This window comes from Rhinatrema bivittatum, chromosome 1 (assembly GCF_901001135.1).
Source record: "Rhinatrema bivittatum chromosome 1, aRhiBiv1.1, whole genome shotgun sequence".
NCBI lineage: Eukaryota > Metazoa > Chordata > Amphibia > Gymnophiona > Rhinatrematidae > Rhinatrema > Rhinatrema bivittatum.
Genome location: NC_042615.1, coordinates 500,199,739 through 500,221,384, shown reverse-complemented (window position 1 = coordinate 500,221,384; position 21,646 = coordinate 500,199,739). Strand labels below are relative to the sequence as shown.

The 21,646-nt window shown below is 47.4% G+C and overlaps 1 protein-coding gene across 1 annotated transcript in view; it reads left to right on the top strand.

Annotated features, from left to right (window-relative positions):
- ARHGAP4 (Rho GTPase activating protein 4) overlaps window positions 1–21,646 on the top strand; it is a 141,016-nt gene that overhangs the window by 58,528 nt on the left and 60,842 nt on the right. The window contains exons 5-8 of the mRNA XM_029609599.1: window positions 60–122; window positions 2,946–3,134; window positions 12,304–12,432; window positions 15,963–16,184. Of these exons, the coding sequence (XP_029465459.1) occupies window positions 60–122; window positions 2,946–3,134; window positions 12,304–12,432; window positions 15,963–16,184 (603 nt within the window). The remainder of the gene's footprint in view (window positions 1–59; window positions 123–2,945; window positions 3,135–12,303; window positions 12,433–15,962; window positions 16,185–21,646) is intronic.

Below are 21,646 nucleotides of genomic sequence, written 5' to 3'. Positions count from 1 at the left end.
TTGTTTTCCTGAGGAGGGTTTAATGACTTTTTTTTTTTTTTTCTTATCCTTTCCTACAGAGCAAAGACGTGGGCCTGCAGGTGCAGGAGGACCTGCTGAATGTGGCTTTGGAGTTGCAGCTGGTGTGTGCTTTGTAAACATCCCTTTCTCACTTTTCTGTCCTCAGTCATCTGTGTCACAATGTCTGTGAGTGCTCTGCGCCTTTCAGTTTCAACTTACTGATAAACTTTTTTTTTTTTTTTTTTTTTTCAAATCATGGGTTGTTTTGGTTGGTTTTTTTTTACACTTAGATTCTGCATTTTGCCTGCAGAAGTAGTTATGGCTATCAGACTAAATCAAAAGTAATTCAGGCAAGTATTTAAAGGTAAAAGACGTTGGTTGATATGATATAAACAGCCGCGCTCTAGAAGTGCCAATCCAACACTTCTGAGCTGTTCACCGTGTCTGGGGGTGGGGGAGGAATATTATTCACTGCTGCAGAACTGACTATGGAGCACACGGTTTGTTTGGGCTTTTTTATTCACGTTCCTTTGTATTACTGCATGGTGAGAGCTGGTTAGGCCATCAAAAAGTTGGTCTCGATGCCTCTTTTCAACTGTCTGTACAACTGCAGAGTGGCATTGTAAACGGATGGTCAAGACGTGCTTTGTACCCATCCCTTTCCCTGCTAAATAACGTGTACGCACTGACTGCACCTGTTCTCTGATGTCAATGCGAATAAAGGGCCGTGAGCTAAACTGAGCTTGCGGGCTGCCTACCAAAATCCTTGCTTAGGGAACCAGATTGTCCCAAAATATCTCCGCATAGAAACTGGGTCAGTTCTGCTTTTGTTTCATAGCACTGCATGTCTTAGTGCTATGTGTGTGTGTGTGTTTTGTATTTTTCTCATGGGTGTAGTTTGTTTCTTTAGTATGGAGGGTGGGCAAGGGGGTCTTACTGATGGGGGGGAAGATGGCCAATGCAGCACTAGCCCGCAGAGCACGCCTCCCCATGTCCTCCCAAACTAAACCTATGGTTTTTCTGTTTGTGTGTATTTGTGGTGAGTGTGCATGTCTCTATATTTGTGTGTGTGTATATATGTATATATATATTCCTGTGTGTCTGGTGCTCGTATGCATTGTTTGTCCAGGTTGGGAGCAGAGAGGAGGAAGGGAATGGTGGCAGGTCTGGTTCTTCCATTAAGCAAACTTGGCAGTTGCCTAAGTTACCAACATTAGGGATTGCGGCAAAAAACATGGAAATCTTTGGGTGCTGCTTACCCATTTTTAATATACAGCACTGCAAGCATTTTTAAAACTCCCGAGACAGCACTTCCTGACTGCTCCAGACTGCTGATCTCGTGATCATGCGAGATCAGCAGACAGGACATTTGGCATGCCGGCCCGCGAGTTTTAAAAATGTGCACAGAGACCTGTGGAGAAAAAGAGGGCGCCGAATGGAGGGGGGTGGGGGATGGGGAGAGAGAGAGAGGGTGCTGGACGGGTGAGGGCAGAGTGGAGAGAGAAAGAGAGAGGATGCTAAGGTGCTGTGAAAAGGGGGCAGAGAGATTGGGGTAATACTGGTGTTCCGGATAGTGAGTGGAGAGGGGGGCAGAAAACAGTACGATGGGGAAGAGAAGGAGAGAGCACATATACTGGGTGAGGGGAGAAAGAGAGAAGATGCTGGGTACTTTGTACAAAGGGAGGGGGATGCAGAGGGCAAGGTGAGAGAGAAGGGGATGCTGAACAGTAGGTTAAGGTGTGTAAAGGGAGGGAGCACAAGACTGAAGGGTCACCTAGGGCAACCAATACCCTTGCACTGGTCCTGAATGGGACAAGATGGGAGTGGGGGGGGGGGGGAAAGAATGGTGATGAGGTGGGGTGAAGAGGAGGAAGGGAGGAGTGGTAAGATGGGAGTAAAGAAGAGAAGGGAAAGGGGGATGCTGATGAGGCGAGGGCAGAAAGGGAGAAGAAAAATGCTAGGATGGAAAGGGAAGGAAATGGTGACAAGATAGAGGTTTAAGGGAGAGGAGGGAATGGTGGGGCAGTGAAAGCTGTAGAGAGGAGGAAGGGAATGGTGGGGAAGTATAGTGGAAAGGGTAGGGGGGAATAGTGGTGAGATAGGGGGGGAGGGAATACTGGTGAGGTAAGGCTGGAGAGAGGGGGAAGGGAATAGTGAGGAGGTGGAGCAGGGAAGGGAAAGAAATAGTGGCAAGATGTGGATGGCGGGGAGGAAGAGGAATAATGGGGAGGTGTGGGCAGAGAGAGGAAGGAAACAGTGGCAAGATGTGGGTAGAGGTGGAGAGGGGGGAAGGGAATAGGGCTGGGATTTGTAGCCAAAAGAAGATCCATGCAAATTTCTTTTTTTTTTTTCATTTATTAAAATTTATTGATCGCCTAACACAAAATAGGCCTAGGCGATGAACAAAAAATACATACATAATAAAAACAATAATAAACACACACTTCAGACAAAAATTTTTAGTTTCACAGAAACTGGGGGAAAAATACTACCAAATAATGGTATTTATGTCCCTAGATCAAGTTTTTTATTATTTGTCAGTTGACATTAACGAAAGCTCATAGCCATTACTCTACTCACATTATTCTCATTTTTCTAATAACCATATTCTCACATTCTTTTCACTGAAAACTGAATTACACATACTCCAGGCTGTTACATATTATAAGCATGGCGGAGTAAAACTCTTTAAATTCTAATTTAAATCTTTTAACATCACCCAAAGACCTCAATTCCACAGGAATGAGATTCCACTGAGTAGGAGCTGCTATGGAAAAAGAGGTCTCCCTCGTTCTAAACAACTTAGCAAATGGCAGCAAAATGTTAACAAAGCTTGCAGAACCACCAGTGCTCATGAAAAAAATTGTAACCCCCCCCCCCCTCCCCGCTAAAATGCTTTCTGCTAACATTTGCCAACTTCTGCCCCCTCCCCCCCCCCCCCTCAGGCCATGAAGACATACCAAACCTACCATGCGGAGAGTCTGACCGCAGAGCATAAGCTGCGAGATGCGGAGAGGCAGGAGGAGAAGCGCACGGGTCGGTCAGTGGAACAAGGAGGGAATGCCTCGGGGGCTGATGCCTCCAAAGCCCAGAAGCGCGGTTCCCTGAAGAAAGGAGAGAGGCTTGTGGAAAAGGCAAGTTTATTCCATCATGTATATAAAACGGTTTTTTGTTTTTTTTCTTTTGTTAAGAAGGGAAGGTGCCTCATAGTGACCGGCAGTAAAATTGCTGGTTATTTTTCCTTTGATGCTGCTGTTTATCTCTTTATTTTATTTACGCATTTGTTCGGTCTTGTATTTCACAGTATATCCATTAAATAGTCCAATGTAGATAACAAGCAACATTCATAAATATAAATGACATACTACAAATTAAATAATTAAAATGATAAAACATCACACATTCAAATATATGACCAATTTAACATTAATAACAGCATCTGCAAGTTATAATGAAAGGATAAGATATAAAACAGCTAAAAATTCACCTTAAACCTTGAGTGAAAAGCAAAGCCATAACTTTTTTTTTTTTTTTAAACAAGATTATCTGCTTCGTCTTGCAGTCCATCTGGTAAGGCACGCCATAAACTCGGACCTGCGATAGAAGAGGCCCTGGTTTGTTTCTCTTGTAATTTAAATTCTCTGAAAAGTGGAATCACAAGTAAATTCTTATTTGAAGAACGCAGAGGCTGTGAACTGGCATAAGCTGCCAGAATGGTGGCCAAACTGTGAAACCCATCACTACAAACTATTTTTGTGAGTCAGCGTTAATACCGTGAACGGTATTCCACTGATAAATAGACAACCAATGCAGTTCCTTCCAGAGCGGGGTGATTCTCTCAGAAACGCGAGAGACAGTGGTGAGTGCTGGACCAGTCTGTGGTACTCTCAGTAATGTCTTTGGCAGCCCCAAATATAATGAACTGCAATAAGTCAGGCGCCCTAAGCACCAGCGCCTGGAGCCCTGCCCTAAAGTCAGTGAGTGAAATAAAAAAGCACTCCCCGGTTTATAAACTGTAGCAGGCAACTTCTCTTGACTTTAAGGTCAGTCTGGAGTCAGGTTAAACACCCAAATCACGTGCTTCCATATTGATGGGCAACATTAAATTGCCAACTATTAGTTGTGATGAAACAGATAAAGGAGGAGGTTCACCTAACAAGAGCACAACAGTTTCCTGTAAATTCAAGGTCAATTTATTAGCAGACATCCAGTGGCTGACAGCACCAAAACAGTTTGACATTGCTGACAAGGGAGGACCGCCGTCAGGAGAGCAAGGGAGAAATAATTGAATGTTGGCAGCATACATTTTCTGGTAAATACCTAAAAATGAAAGCATCTTTCTGAGGGTTTGTAAATAAACATTAAGATGGCTGGCAAGGCTGACCCTTGAAGGATGCCTGATCTAGCTACATTCCAGGTGGAACGTTTATGTCCCAGCCTCACCTCTTGTGATCTTTTCTCCAGAAAAAAAACCCCAAACCCAGACCCATGCTAATACCTTAGCTTGACGGATTGAAGTCGTGATACCCAAATTTCATGCGAAACGGTATCGAATGCAGCTGAGATCAAGCATCAGCTGAGATAGTGCAGAGGTTCCTTTCTCCAGTTCACCACGGATGGAGTCAGCTAAATATAGTAATGATGTCTCCATACCATGGGCCTTTCTGAAACCAGTCTGTGATGAGTCTAAAATCTTATTTGCATTAGGGCCCATTATTCTAAAAATGTAACTTATTGAATTTGAGACGGCACGTGGTTTGAGGGTTCTAAAGGCGCAGCTGAAAGATCTTTCAAATCTCCAGCAGAAATCCCTCTATGAGAGAAGCATTAATAATTTTTTTGCCGGGGATCATGTGTAGTTTCTTTTAAAGTTTGATTTGCACAGAAAGGACCATGGGTCTTTTGGGACACAAGTTGTTTTCAACCATGAAGATAGTTTTGAGATATCAGCTGGTGTAACAAATTTAAATTGTGTTCAAGCTGCAAGATTAGTCTGTTTCAGCTTCTCAGGAAGACTGGTTTCAGTAGAAAATAACTTAAGCATGAAGAGCTTCCACCTTATACTGAGAAAGTGTTGTTAATACTTCATAGCTGGTGCCAGCATCTTCAGAAGGGATTTACAGATCTGTAACCACATGAAAAAGTTCAGGAGACTGGTTAAGGAACACCTTCGTATGTTCAGAATAATAGGCTTTTAGCAGCTTGATCCTGTTTCTGATAGCTTTTGAAAGCCACATTAGCACAATGCTGTTTTTCAGCTGGTTGCTGTCATTTTCGCCAATATTGCTCTAATTTACAAAGCATGTGCTTTTCTTGTAATAAGAGCCGAGGAAAATTTAATTGTGAATCTCTGATACAAATGGTTTTAGTTGAGGCTATAGTTTCATAGGTTTCAGACAAAGTTAAACATATACACCAATTTATCAAACTGGTGGTGCCATTGGATGGAGTTTGTTCTAGCAAAGGAGTCCAGTAGGACAGAAACGTATCTAAGTCAACTTTTGTCCTCACAGTTTTATGTTGTTCATCTAAATCTATCGTATTTCATGTTACACAACAATAAGACGTGATCTGACCCTGGTACAGGAAGGCTTCTAAGCTGGTGAAATCTTGGCAGAAGAATAAATCTAGTGTAGGTCCTTGTTGATGGGGGATCACACTTGAACAAGTTGGATGAGTCCTGTTACCGCCGTAGAGACCCAGTAAATCAGCTGCACATTCTGACTTAACATCGTCTACATGGAGCTTAAGGTCTCCGAGAACAAGCTGTTGATATTGGATCTGTAATACCGCTAATGTATCAACCACATTTAAATTATCATTCCCTGTACGTACCAGGATCAGTCCAGGACACCTGGGTTGTGACTCCGCACCAGTAGATGGAGACAGACTAAAACTTGTGGGCGGAGCATATATGCCCCTGTGCCAGTCACAGCCCCTCAGTCTTACTCTGTCTCCAGTAGGTGGTGCAGGTCTGGTCACAGCCCTGTCGGGCCTGATTCTGTGTGGTTAGTCAGGTTCGCTTTTGTGGTTGATTTTATTAGGCCTAACTTGGTTTTTTCTTCAAATTGGGTTTTATTTAATCTTGTTTAATTCTAGTCCCAGTTGCCCTGCCTCCCTGGGGAGTTGAGAGGTCCTGAGGGGACTACCCTCCCCAGGTTGAGGCCGCTGCCAGGGTTGAGGACCCGGCTGGACTAGTAGCAGCGTCAGGGGTGACACCGGGGAGCCCGGTTCACTCACCCCTGCAGGACATAGGGCTTTTCAGCACCTGGGACAGCGTTTTTTCTTATTTAAAAAAAAAAAAAAAAAAAAAAAAAAAAAGTGTTTTTACTTTTGTTTTCAGTCGGCTCTCCGTTCCCTGGCGTTGCGCTCCGTTCCGCTCGAGGGGGGGCGTCTTCGGCAGGGGGGAGGTCGCCGATTTTCGCCGCGTTGAATTTTTGTGTTTATTCGGCGTCCCTCAGTGCTTTTCGGCGCGTCTTTGTTTTCCCGCGGTTTTTTGCAGGGCCGCGCGGCTCGCAGTGCAGGGCCTGCGACTCGGCGCGCGCGCGTCTCTCCCGGGACGGGCTTTGCTCGGCCTGCGTCCCGGGAGACGAGGGATCGTCGGCGGCTCCTCGGGGGGCCCGTTCCCGGGTCGCGCGATCGCCGTCGCAAGGGGGGGGTCCCCCTGATAGGCCTCCTGACCCGTTCCTGGTCAGCGCGGGAATGGCGGCCATTTTGTCTACCGGCCGGGTAGCTTCGCGGGAAACGGTGGGGGCCTCGGTTTTACCTCCTACGCTTTCCCCGCAGCGGGGTGCAGCGGTGGAGGTCCCTTCAGAGGGGCCCCAGTCCCGGGGGCATTCGGAAAGCGACGCAACGGATTCGGGCAAGTTTTCTGAAGATTTGGCGCTTTTGCTGCGCCGTTCTAAGCGCAGCAAGCGCAGACGGGGGGACGCCTCGCGTTCAAGGGTCCACCGGTCCCCGCCGCAGAAGAAGATGGCAAGGAGGGTGGCGAAGACCACCCAGAGAGCGGCCTGGGGCAAACGGCTTCCCCGAGGGGTGCCGCAGAACTCGGATTCCGAAGATACCTCCGGGGCGGACACAGAGGCCTCCGAGGAGCCCCTGCCTGGGGCCGGGACGGCAGCAGCAGATGGCTCGGCGCAGCCCAGTACAGGTAAAGGAGCGCAGGCCGTCGACGGGGATGACCCCAAGGTGGTGCGTCTATTCCGCAGAGAGGAACTGTCGCCACTCATTCCGGCCATTCTCCAGGAGCTGGGGATTGAGGCTCCTCCGGTGGTGGTCCGCCAGGAGGCAAATATGGATCCTGTTCTGATTGGGTTCACAGGGCCGGCGGTCGTTTTTCATTTTTTCGTCCACGGATATCCTCTTCAAGGAATGGGATACTCCGGAGTTAGGTCTGAAGGTCAGCAAGGCCATGGACAAACTTTACCCTTTGCCGGAGGACGCGCTAGAGCTCCTCCGACTCCCAAAGGTGGATTCGGCAGTGTCAGCTGTCACGAAGAGGTCTACCATCCCGGTCACGGGAGCGACAGCCCTCCGGGATATTCAAGACCGTACGTTGGAGGTTCAACTCAAAATATTTTTGAGGTTTCTGCCCTAGGGGTGCGTGCCGCCAGTTGCACAAATTTTGCTATGCGTGCTAGTCTGCGCTGGACTCAAGTCCTGCAGGCGAATGCGGGGTCTCTCTTCAGAGGAGGCTTCCCAAGCTGACAGATTGGAGGCGGCCATTGCCTATGGCGCGGATGCATTCCATGATCTTTTGCGCACCTCAGCTAGGTCCATGGTGGCAGCGGTGTCGGCACGTCGTCTCCTTTGGCTGCGCAATTGGGCAGCGGATGGCTCTTCCAAGGCTCGCCTCGGGGCTTTGCCTTTTAAGGGGACATTGCTGTTCGGCAAGGAGTTGGACGATTTGATGGTTTACCTGGGGGAGAACCGAGCGTTTAAGCTGCCGGAGGATAGGACCCGGTTGAGATTTTCCTTTTCAGGCAGAGCCCGGTTCAGGGGGCCCAGGAAGTCTAGGCCACAAAGATCCTCTGGACCCTAGGCCGTCTTCCTCTCGGTACACCCAGTGGCAGCAGTCCTTTCGGGGCAAACGTTTTGGCCGGCAAGGAGGGGACCCGTCGGGTGCGGGGTCCAAGCCTTCGCAATGAAGTTCGGCCGGCCCATCCCTCGTCGCGTCCTCGGCACGCTGTTCCAAACGTGGGGACGCGTCTATCCTTATTCCTCGAGGAATGGGCCAGCGTGACATCGGATCAATGGGTCCTCGACGTGATAAAACATGGCTACGAGTTAGATTTGGCTCGCATCCCAACGGACAAATTCCTGGTCTCACCCTGCAAGGATCCCAAGAAGAAGGCGGCGGTGCTAGATACCATCCAAAGACTAGAAAGACTGGGAGCCATCTCGCCGGTTCCGGCCGCTCAGTACGGCAAGGGCCGGTACTCCATTTACTTCTTAGTCTCCAAGAGAGACGGCACTTTCCGCCCAATTCTGGATCTGAAAGGAGTCAACAGATGCCTTCGAGTCCCTCACTTCAAAATGGAGACCATTCGGTCAGTGATCGCGTCAGTGCGTCCCGGCGAATTCCTGGCGTCCCTAGATCTCACAGAAGCATACCTTCATGTGGAAATTCAACCAGCGTTTCAGCGGTTTCTGAGGTTTGGCATTCTGGGCAGGCACTTCCAGTTCCGGGCGCTTCCGTTCGGCCTGGCGACAGCGCCTCGGACATTCACGAAAGTGATGGTGGTCGTGGCGGCGCAGTTGCGGCGGGAAGGCCTGCTGGTTCACCCTTACCTCGACGATTGGCTGAGCCGGGCGAAGTCTCAGAGTCTGTGTCGGCAGGCGGTGGCCAGGGTGTTACAGCTCTTGCAGTCCCTGGGCTGGGTGGTCAACTTCAACAAGAGTTATCTCGAACCTCTCAGTCCTTGGAATATCTTGGAGCCCTGTTCGACACGTAGCGAGGCAGTGTGATTCTCTCGCAGGACCGGATATGCAAACTGCAGTCTCAGGTGCTACGTTTTTGTTGCTACACCGGCCACGAGTCTGCGATTACCTGACGGTTCTGGGGTCTATGGCATCCAAGCTGGCGTTAGTCCCTTGGGCGTTCGCTCATCTATGGCCGCTGCAGTCCTCATTGCTTTCCCTCTGGAAACCGGTTTCCGAGGATTTCTATCTACATCTACCTCTCGAGGGGCAGGCGCGATCCAGCCTGAGCTGGAAGTCGGTTCAGGGTCTGTGGTCAGTCGCAGACCCGGTGGTCTATCAACCGGCTGGAGACCAGAGCGGTCCGTCTGGCGCTGCAAGCTTTTCTACCCCTCGTGCGCGGACAGGCGGTCCGGGTATGGTCGGACAACGCTACCACCGTGGCTTACATCAATCGCCAGGGAGGGACAAGAAGTCCTCTAGTGGCGGAGGAGGCGCGGCTCTGGATGCTCTGGGCAGAACGGCATCTCAGCCATCTCGTGGCTTCCCACATAGTGGGAATCGACAACGTCCAGGCGGATTTTCTCAGTCGTCACCGCTTGGATCCCGGAGAGTGGGAGTTGGCGGACGAGGCGTTTCTCTTCATTCGCCGGACTTGGGGAATGCCCCACATGGATCTGATGGCCACCTGGCACGACGCGAAGGCTCCGCGATTTTACAGTCGACGTCGCGAAAGGGGAACAGAAGGAGTCGACGCGTTGGTGCTTCCCTGGCCGGTGGATGTGCTTCTCTATGTGTTCCCACCGTGGCCCATGATCGGAAAGATCCTACGGCGCATAGAATTGCATCCATCCAATGTGATCATGGTGGCGCCGGAGTGGCCACGCCGTCCGTGGTTTGCGGACCTGGTTCAGCTGTCAGTGGCCGCACCCCTTCGTCTACAGGGATTCCCGGGGTTCCTTCGTCAGGGCCCCGTCTGTTTGGAGGATGTGGCTCACTTTTGTCTCGCAGCATGGTTTTTGAGAGGTATCGGTTGAAGAGAAAAGGCTATTCGGATGCGGTCGTTGCTACGTTGCTGAGATCCAGAAAACAGTCTACGTCCCTAGCTTATGTTCGGGTCTGGGTAGTTTTTTGAGGAATGGTGCATGGAGTGGGGCCTAGACCCCACTTCCGCTTCTATTCCCGATATTCTGGCTTTTTTTCCAGGCGGGGCTCGCCGAAGGTTTAGCGTGTAATTCCCTTCGGGTTCAAGTGGCGGCGCTTGGCTGTTTGCGTGGTAAGGTCTGGGGGATCTCTCTGGCTCTCCACCCGGATATCTCCCGCTTTCTTAGGGGGGCTAAGCACCTCCGTCCTCCGTTGCGGCCCCCTTGCCCGTCTTGGAACCTCAACTGGGTACTCTCAGCCTTATGCTCAGTGCCGTTTTGAGCCCCTGAAACGTTCTACGCTCAAGGATTTCACCTTGAAGACCGTATTCCTAGTGGCGATTGCATCGGCCCGTCGTGTTTTCAGAATTACAGGCGCTGTCCTGTAGGGAGACCTTCTTGCGCATCTCCGATTCGGTGGTCTCCTTGCGGACGGTTACCTCCTTCCTTCCTAAGGTCGTGTCGTCGTTCCATTTGAATCAGTCAATTGAACTTCCCGCTTTCTCGGTTGCGGAGTCTTCGGACCCGAAAACAAAAGACTTGAGAAAACTGGATGTGCGGAGGTCCCGGCTTCGCTATCTGGAGGTTACTAATCCGTTTCGGGTGACGGATCTTCTGTTTGTGTTAACTTCGGGTCCAAAGAAAGGTGCTGCGGCGTCCCGCACGACAATTGCCCGTTGGCTCAAGGAAGCCATTGGTTCTGCGTACATTCTGCGCGGAAAATCGCCGCCGGTGGGTCTTCGGGCTCATTCGACACGCTTTGCAGGGCGGATACCTGGAAGTCGTTGCATACCTTCATTAAACATTGCCGGTTGGATGTTCAGGCTACTGAAGCTGGGGGTTTTGGAGAGAGGGTACTCCGAGCGGGACTCTCTGCTTCCCACCCTCGGTAAGTTAGCTCTGGTACATCCCAGGTGTCCTGGACTGATCCTGGTACGTACAGGGAAAGGAAAATTAGTTTCTTACCTGATAATTTTCGTTCCTGTAGTACCAAGGATCAGTCCAGGATCCCGCCCGCAGTGTTGCGTTATAGTAACGGAGAGTCCGCTCATTATTGTGTTTTTCAGTACGCTGATCCATTCGCTCTCCCGGTTGGGGAGTCTGGTTCCTGTAGGGGTGTTGGTTTTCTTTTCCCTACCAAGTTGTATGGTTAGCTATGGTTGCCTTTTGGCTTTTGTCTACTTTGACATTACGTATGACTGAGGGGCTGTGACTGGCACAGGGGCATATATGCTCCGCCCACAAGTTTTAGTCTGTCTCCATCTACTGGTGCGGAGTCACAACCCAGGTGTCCTGGACTGATCCTTGGTACTACAGGAACGAAAATTATCAGGTAAGAAACTAATTTTCCTTTAAGGATTTGAGCTCCTTTCCTCCTTACAGAACGCACACTGTTATTCCCAGTTTAAGCTTGCATGTTTTAAGAGTAATATTTGGCATGATTGCTCAGACAAGCGGGGTCGTGAGAAAAGGGTTATGCGTAGATCGTGTCGACGTGCCATGACAGTGGCCATTTCCAGACGAGATGTTAAAATAGTACCCATGTGACAAACATTTACAAATTTCTCCATTAACATTCTGCAAGACCGAGTATTGTCTCAACAAAAGGGGTATAAGGGCGTAAAAGGAGCACAGCATGTCAGCAGTCGGGAGGTGTCCTGCGTGCAGTCCTCAGGAAAGGCTCAGCCCGGGGAGAGAAGCAGCATCAAGCCCAGCGGGGCCGCCCTGTGCTTTCTCATTTCTAAAGGTGCTATGAAGAACGCCTGCCTTGCTCTCTACAGTCATCCAAACAGTGGGCTTTAGTCTCCCTCCAGGCAGATAACTGACAAACCGTGCGTTCTGTGCTTTGGAGAGGGGTCAGTTTTGGTTCTGAAAAGAGGGAGATGGCACTCGGCCCCTGAAGGAAAAGAAGATGCGCATGTACTGACTCCTGATCTAAAAATTAAGAAAGCAGCTTAATAATAATAATAATAAAATTGCTATTGTTATAGTTTTGCCTGTACTCTCTCAGTAAGAGTAAACAGAAAAACGTATTTTAAATGAAGGAATGGAATAATTCATTTTCGGTGCTTGGTCCTTTCTCTCCCTGTATTTCATGCCTCTTCATTTTTATCCTTTTGCCATCTTCTGCCCTTTGCTCTTCTCCTCCTGGGCTCTCTTTACACCCTCCCTGTCACTCCTCCCTCCCTGTTTTGCTCTTTACCCTCTTCCTCCTCCCCCCCTTCCCTTCCATCCTTCACAGAGGCAAGTGAAGTTTCAGGACAGCCGGCTGAAATGCACCAAGGCCCGCAATGACTACCTCCTCAACTTATCTGCTGTGAACGCCTCCGTGAATAAATACTACATCCGGGACGTGGGCGACCTCATTGATGTGAGTGAGACGTGCCGCAGCGCGGATCCTCAGTTTTAGTTCCCTTTCTCTTTTCTTGCAGTGTAAATAATGTGCAAGGCAAACATTTTTAGTGCAAAGGATGCTCTGTATCAAGGGACTAAGCGGTAGACTTAGGAATAATGTACGGCACGGTGGGGGGAGGGGGAAGGATAAAACCTGGGGCAGGCACAGCGCATTTTCAGCGGTGGGGGGAGTGAGGGGGTAAAGCCTGGAGCAGGCACGGAGGATCCTCAGTGGTGGGGGAATGAGGGGTAAAGCCTGGAGCCAGGCAGAGAGGATCCTCAGCAGTAGGAGAATGAGGGGTAAATTAGAGATTGTTGCAGAAGGAAGGGAACATAAGAACATAAGAAATTGCCATGCTGGGACAGACCAAGGGTCCATCAAGCCCAGCATCCTGTTTCCAACAGAGGCCAAAAACCAGGCCACAAGAACCTGGCAATTACCCAAACACTAAGAAGAACCCAAGCTACTGATGCAATTAATAGCAGTGGCTATTCCCTAAGTATAATTGATTAATAGCCATTAATGGACTTCTCCTCCAAGAACTTATCCAAACCTTTTTTGAACCCAGCTACAGCTTAGAGTGGATGGGTCTGGAAGCCTTTAACTGTCCTCATATTTCAGTGCTCCTCGGGTATAAGCAGTTCAGTGTGGGTGAGGCAGGGAACTGAAAGCCAGGGCTATGATGTTTGCATAGGGTACGACAGTGTGTGAGTTTGTATTTGTATCTGTGTTCATATCCTTGCATGTATCTATTTTGTGCTGTATCTGTGTGTGTGTGTGTGTGTAGGGGAAAGCCATTCTGTCAGGTGATAAATCAGAAACAGAGGAGCCGGAAAGAGAGAGCTAGAACATATTAGCAGGAAGCTAAAGAGGAAGCCGGGGGCATACTAATGGTAATGCACCTGCCCACCCCATCACCCTTCTTATTTGTGGCTTCTCAGGGGAAAAGAAATGTTGCTTTAACTGGATTAAAACCCAGAAAATGTAGAGGGTGGGGGTGCGGAGGTGGAGACAGCTGAAGATATGTAACTCAAGTGGAGAAGGAGAAAGAGAGCGATGGAGAGTCAGAGAAGCACAGAGAGATGGAGAGTTTCAAAGTTTGAAACTGTGAGTTTGCAAAGATCACTTACTTGATCTGGGAAAGTTTAACACCTGGTTGGTTCCTGGGCAAGCAGTTTCTGGTGTTTGATTCCCACCCATCCCGGGCGCAGCCGCATTAGGAGGATTTAGAACGCCTAGTTAACCCCAATTTTAGCGACTGACTAACGTTAGTCCTGCTGCTGGTCATTGGCAAACCAACATAAAACATACCTAATGATCACATTTAAAAGCTCTTAGATTTAAACATACCCATTCCTTAAACAGCTTTAGCAACTTAAACAACTCAGCCAAACTTAAGATGCAGCCAGAAGTCCAGCAGTGAGATGGGAGGGGTTATCCAGTCTTTTGCACCGAGCACCACAGCATGTATGATGATCTGCCCTGTGGATGAGAGCTTGTATGTATGCACCTGGTGCAAGGAACTCCTGGCTGTCAGATGACGAGTCCAGTCTCTGGAGGCCAGAGTGGCACACATGGAGTAGTTGAGGCAGACAGAGAGCTACATAGAGGAGACCTTCAGGGACAACTCCGGTCTGGGGGTTTAGGAAGGTGGAGGCTGCAGGGGGTGGGGGGTGAGTCTGTCTTGGAAGGGCAGGGAGATTGGAGGTATGAAAGATAGAGAGCTCACATATATTCCCCCACCCACTAATCTATACCAGCCTCAGGGTAAAAAGTGCTCAAAAGTTCCTGGATATGTACGTCAGGCCTTAAGTGACTCCAATGTGCAGACAAAGGCCGAATTGGAATCCCGCGAGAAGCCACACCCTGCAGGTAGTGCAGCGCTAGAGAAATAGAAACAGACGTTTTATTTCCTCCTGTACTGTGCAAAATCCAAAGATATCAGAGATGCAGATTTCCTAAAGCTGACTGAGAAATTAAAAGACTTCCCACAAAAGAATGAGCAGGAAAAAAAATCTGTTTAATAATTCTGGGGGAAACAAAAGGATTAGCAGCTACAAATATGTTGTATCCCGCCACCAGGCCAGGAACATTATCTAACCAGGAGAGAATATTACTAAGCATCACCAGAACTCGGGGATTGGCTTTCTGATTTCTCTTCTGTATTCTATAATTCTTTTCCTTTTATCACTTAGCACTCAAAGCATTGTAGCATTTTTCCCATTTTGTATCTATGAGGGAAAAAAATGCCTAGTTCATCTGTCCCGTTTAGAGGGTAATTTTCATATAGCCTGCATAAGGCTCAAGTCTGCAGGTACTTTTTACCAGCCAGCTTTAAAAGTGGGTTTATGCGCATACATCCACTTTGAAATTTCGCAGCTGCTTGGGAGCAGGTGTAACTTCCTGCATGGGTATGTACGCGCATAATTTTGAAAATCAAAATTATACATGCCAGTCATGTCCCTACCCTAACTCCAGCCTCTCCCGCTCCCACCCACCAGAACAACTCTTTGGAGTGCTTGTAAAAATGCACACTTAATCACATTTACATTTGCTTTTGTGCTCCCCCCCCCCCCCCGGGTAATTTTAAAAGGGCCATTTATGTGTATAAAACCAGGATCTGTGCGCATAAATCAGGGCATAGCCAGAACTACATTTTTGGGGTAGCCTAAGGTTAACATGGGTGGGCCCTATGGCCAGCCCTCCCTCCTTCTGCTCCCATCTCCATCCTTTACCCCATCCTATATGGTTTTTATGACAGTAGCGCAAAACCTTTTAATTTCTGGCAACACGCTGTATCTCCTATTTCTTCACCCTCTCCCTGCCCTGTCTCTGCTCTTTCTCAGGCTCCCTCTGTGGTTAATATAAGGTAACTTTATATACTGATAAATCTCTCAGGCTGCTGAAGAGGAATTATATAAAATCGGCTTCCAGCCTTCCACCTAGGCCAGCCATTCCTGAACTTTTTAAGGGCTGAGAGGAGAGAGTGAACAGAAAGACTTTGTCTATTCCCCTTCAGGTTATCCCTCTTAAAGGAGCAGAGAATCATTGACTGTCAGTGATTCCAGTGCCTCCAGACCCTCTAACTGCTGCACCTATAACTGTCAACGCAGATGGGACATGACTTTGCTGCTAGAGGTGGGGGCAAGAGCCAAAAGTGGGAGGGGTACTGGCCTCTCTTCCTCCCCAGGCTATGCTAATGGCATAAATCTTTGTAAAAATAACCTCCTTAATGTATGACTTTGGCAACGCATGTGCAAATTGTCCTGCTGATAAAGTTTTCTTGAATGTGAATCTGGTATACAGAAAGCAGGAAGGAAGCAGAGAGATTATTTATAAACCTTCCTTTCTGGTATTTCCCAGTCAAATTCAAATTTCACACTATTAATATTTCCCCCAATTAACATAAGATAAACAAAAATTTGTGCCCATGCTTGTGAGCATTGTTGAGTACCGGTGACTTGTAATGATCAGTCACCATCTCTGTCCGTCTTTCTCTTTCTCAGTGCTGCGATCTGGGCTTCCACCTCTCCTTGGGCCGGGTGCTGCGGGTATATCTGTCTGCAGAAGCACAGGTGCAGGCCTCACAACAGGAGGGCATAGGGGCCGTGCAGAGAGCCATGGAAGGTCTGGATGCCCTTGGGGACAAGGCAAAGGTCATGGAAGCCAACAGCACTGCCTTCTGCCCACCTCTGAGGTTCGAGTTCCAGCCTCATGAAGGAGATGAGGTAAGGTGTGGAAAAACATGTCCAGTGCTTCTGCTGCTTCTAGGCAGGGAAGCAAGGGGGAACCAGTAGAGGGGGGGGGGGGGGTTTCTACTGGGCAAGGAAGGGGGTGGACAAGGGTAGGGGATGTTAGGAGAGAGTGGGGAGAATAAGTGAGGGGAAGACGAGGGGAAAGAGAGAAGGGGAATGGGAATGTTGATGAGAGGAGGGTAGTGAGAGCAAGGGATACTGGGCAGAGGGTAGGGAGCAGAGAGAGGGTCAGGGGAATGCAGGGAAGGAGGGACAGAGATGAGGATGCCGGATAGAGGATGGGGGAGAGAGTAGGCCAAGGAGATGCAGGGCAGAGGGAAGAGAGAACAGGGATGCTGGGCAGAGGATTAGAGAGGGACATACCCAGGTACTTTCCAGATTTGGTCCAGAAACTCTCAGAATTCTGAAAGAATTTCCAGGTCTCCGGACCAACGCTGGAAAACTCCGGGTGTAGCAAAGAAACAACTGCCTGCGTGGTCCCCGGAAGAGGACATCATTTGGGCCCACGTAGGCAGAAAGGAGGAGGGGGCGTCGGCTGCGCAGGTAGGTGGGAAGAAGGAAGAAGAGTCCCGTCAGCCTGCGTGACCGAAAGAAGGTGCAGACCCAGAGGCGGCGTCAGCTGAAGAAGGAGAAAAAAAAGAGTCCTAATTTGCTGTGCGGGCCTGCAGGAAGCTGCTGCAGCTGGTGGTGGGGGGAGTCCAGGGCAGGGTTCAGAACTCTTACCGGTGTTCTAGAGCTGAAGTCTCTTTAAAACTGGAGCTCACTGGTTCCTCTGTGGGAGACGCTGGAAACTCACCGTGGTTGCTTGCTGGGAGGAGGGAGGGGGAATGAGGAGGGGGGCAAGGGATAGAGAAAGAGAAGAGAAAAGGAACAGGAGAGAGCAAGGTGGGCTGGAGGGGTGGGGCAGCCTTAAGGGGAGAAAAGAGAGGACAGGACAAAAAGCTCAGAAACTAGAAGGGAGTTCAAGCTGTTCTCCAGGCAGACATGGAAGGGCTTAATCACTGTAGACTGAGCTATGCACCTCTCCAGGTTTCCACTGCCACTGTTTGAAATAAATCCCAAATCAGAGTCCCTGGCTTTCTGCGGCAGATTTTTCTAGATTCTGCAGCAAGAGTTAGCAAGTTCTGTGACAGATTTTTTAAATTCTACTGCAATTATTTGATACATTTCATAATTTTGTATTAATGGTCACACCTCAAACTATGCAAAACAAGTCAATTTTTGTTATTGAAAGCCATTCATATTGTTTGGTTCTAAACAATATTTAAACTATATGCAAATAAAAAAATATACCACGTACAAAATTCAACAATTTATCAAGTTAAGATATGTTACAAAGTTTTCACTGTGAAATGTCAATTTTTATTTGAATTGAAATAGTTCAACTATCCTTTTTATGTTTTCTTGAGAAAGTCATTGTCTTTCCAAGTGTTTGAGCTTCTGTACACTAAAAATGCCCTCAACCTCAGCAGTGTGTCATGCTGTTAACTACATAGAAAAATATGTGCACACTTGTATATTGGACACATGGTAACAGATACAAAGAATACCTACAGGGCCTGAAAGGTATTAAACCAAAAATAAAAAAATGGGTTGAATTAGCACAAGTTGAAACTTGTCAACAGTAGTGTCAATCATCAAGGCTTCTATGAATTGAAATTAATGCCCTCCCTGCCAACTATCAGATAGCAACAATTGCAGACTTCCAAAACACATCTAGGTCTTTCTATGATTGGTCACATGATGAAATTCTTCTATAGGGACATCATCTTCGGTTAGATAAGGATTTGAGAGAACTTTGAGGAATGAAGCATTCAGACTGCTTTCTGGTTCCACTCCCTACTTCATCTTTCTCTCCCTCGACCCACCCAGTTCTCTACAGGACATGAGTGTTGTGTTTGTGGCATCGTGTGGACCCTTAGTTGCAGAGGAGATGACTCCTCCCATGGGGAGGGGCCCCATGGGGAACCACAGCGATAGGCTAAACTCAGAGAGCAGACACTTGTAGATGGAAAGCTTTATTGTATTGCTGTAGATAGATACTACTGATATTCGGAACAGGTTCCTTAAATTTTATGGGGACATATATAGTTCTGATGCTTTTATACCCTTGGCTTCCATTGAGGCTTTTTTTCAGGATCTTTCCTTACCTAGGTTGACAGAGGAAATGAAGGAGGCGTTGGACAAGGAAATCTCTAGTCCAGAGATTTTGTTAGCTATTAAGAATCTCAAAGTGGTAAGGCGCCTGGTCCTGATGGATTGTTGGTTCAATTCTATAAACAGTTTGCTCCCTTTTTAGTAGCCCATTGGCAAAGAGTATCTAATTTTTTGTGCTCGGGGGAATCTTTACTTCTAGATTCTAATGTGGCCGGTATTACCATTATTATTAAACCCAGCCGGCATCCTACAGTCTGTGGATCCTATCATTCCATTTCTGTATTAAAGCTTGACCTCAAAATATTGGCTAAAATATTAGCTGCTGGCCTCAATACATTATTGGGCAGCTTGTCCATCAGGACCAGGTAGGGTTCATCCCTGGGAGGATGGCGGAGATAATGTACGTAAGATAGTGGATATTATGTGGTGGGCCCATAAAGAGAGTATCCCTTCTATCTTCCTCTCTATCGATGCTGAAAAAGCCTTTGCCCTGCTACAGTGGCCCTTTTTATTTTTTACCCTTGAACAAATGGGTTTTGGTGTATTCTTTTGCTCTTGGATCTTTAAACTGTATGATCAGCCTAGAGCTTGTATTAAGGTAAATGAGAGCTACTCCGACTTCTTTCTGGTGGGGAGAGGTACCCAACAAGGTTGTCCTCTAACACCTCGCTATTAAAATCCACAATGATCAACTTATCTCAGGGTTTCAGCTGAGCTCGCAAACATTTAAGCTTTCCCTCTTTGCTGATGATATTATGTTTACTGTTAGTGACCCCCATACTTCCTTGACCTCTATAGAAAAGATTTGGGATACTTTAGTAAAGTGTCTGGCTTTAAGTTAATTGGGAGAAGTCAGAGATCCTTAATATCTAGAGTAATTCCAATATTGAATCCTTACTACTGTTGCTGAATTCTCAACCGTATGGTAAACCCTTGTATATTCAAGCTTGGGAGATAGATCTGGGTTGTTCTCTTTCAGGGAAGGAATGGGATGTGTGTTTTTCTTAAAATTAGCAAATTGTCTATCTCTTTCTTAATTTTGGAAAATAGTTATAAACTATTGTATTGATAGTATTATACGCCTGATAAGGTACACAGCCCTTTCTTTGTTATGTTATTCCTTTGATTTCTTGCTTAATTTCACAGTATATTGCAACACCGTGTTGCAGCATTTGTATATTTGCGGATTTTTTTTTTTTGGTGGGGGGAATCATATTTGTAAATGTATTTTTGCTCTCAAACATTTGATTTGTACTTATCTCTTTGTTTTTCTTTCTGTTCACAATATGGAGCTGGTGTTCTTGTTTTGATTGATAACAATAAAGTGTTATTAAAAAGAAAAAAAAAGATATGTTACATATGCAGAATACAGAGAGACCCTCACCAAACACAGAATAAAGTGACCATAAAGTATAAATGGAAAAGTGCAAACAAAAACTGCACTAAAAGCTGCAACAAGTCAGACACTATGTGTAATACACCAATGGAAAAACAGAAACATCACCATTCCTTAGAAAATATCAAGCAATAAAATAAAGAAATATTAAGCATCAATCATTATAGTACTATCTTACTCATAAAAAGAAATAATATTTCAAAACAGCTGATGAATAGTATAACATCCAATAATTAAAAACTCAAAATTTTTTTAAATTTCCCAAACACTAATAAAATATTTCAAAACATGCAGATCAAGTAACATCCAATTAATTAAAATCAATAAGAATAAAAAAAATCACTTACTCTCCATACCTGGGAACATTTCACTTCCGGTCACCCTGAGATTGTCATGGATTAATGGGAGGGTAAGGGAGGTGCACAAACTTTCTCCTTTCTCATTTACACACAGGGTTTATTCTCTTGCTCACACAAACATACACAAACGCTCTTTCAAAACTCACACATTCACATGCTTTCACACATACACACTGGCTCCCTCCCTCCCTCTCTCTCTCATGCACTCAAACACACTTTCTCTCTCTCTCAGGCATGTATGCAGGCACACACACATGCTCTCTCTCAGGCACACACTCACACACTCACATGTTCTCTCTCAGGCACACACTCATGCTGGCTCCTTCTCTTTCAGGCACACACACACAAATACAGGCTCCTCTCTCTCAGGCATGCATTCGCGCACACACACACACGCACAAATATGCTGGCTCCCTCTCTCAAGCACTACTACACATGCTTGCTCTCACTATGGAAAGCAGACACACAACCTTACACAGGCACTCTCTCTCTTGCAGACAAACCCACATACCTTCTCACAAGCTTCATCTTTCTCTTACAAATACACACTCACACAGGTTTATTTTCTTTCTTGCATACTCTCACCCATCTTCACATGGGTTCCCTTTCTGACACACAAGCACACCCTCACAAAATTGCTCTTTCACACACACACACACCCTCAATCAGGCTCCAAATCACAGACACACAGATTTACACACATACACACACACACACACACACACACAGGGCCTCCATAGTCTTCAGCTGCGAACAGGATGAGCTCCGCTCGCGGCCACTGGGGCCTCCATTATCTTTATCCATAAGCGGGAAAGGCTCTGCTTGCAGCTACTGGGCTCCATAGTCTTCAGCTGTGAGCAGAACCCCCGGACCCCTCCCGATCCCCATGATAAGCTTCTGCCCTTCTGGGAGTGTAACACTTACTGCTGCGCCTGGTGCTCCTGCATTGCTACAGGGAGGAGTAGTGCTGGATGTAAACTACACTCAGTTTATGCTTCCAGCAAAGGAAGCATAAGACATTTCCAGCACTGGAAGTGTACACTATAGGTAGTTTATGCTTCCAGTGCTACTTATCTATTCTGAAGTTCCTGAAAGGCAGAGTATAAATCAAATAAATGAAGGAAGGAAAGAATAGGGAAAGGGGGAATCTGATGGATGAAAGTGGCGAAGAATTCAGGGCCAGAATTAAATGCTGGACATCCATAGGCGATGGGGGCAGAGGCGGGGTGAGATTCCTCTACAGAAATAATCGGAGGATGCTGCAACTTTGGAGAAGTTGCTGGAGCTGCGAGTCCAGCTGGCAGTGGAGCAGGGAATCGGGCCTATGGTGCCAACAGTATCTATGCCAGCACTATCCGTTCTGGAAGTGCTGCTGGAACGGCTCAATGTGCTCATTGATGCTTTACCGACCCAGCTGGCATTGATTCCCAGGATGCCATCGATGCCTGGCAGGGCACCGATGTTTTCCCCAACTGTTACGGTGATCATTGCTGGTTCTTCCAAGGAGAAAGCTCCACCAAGGC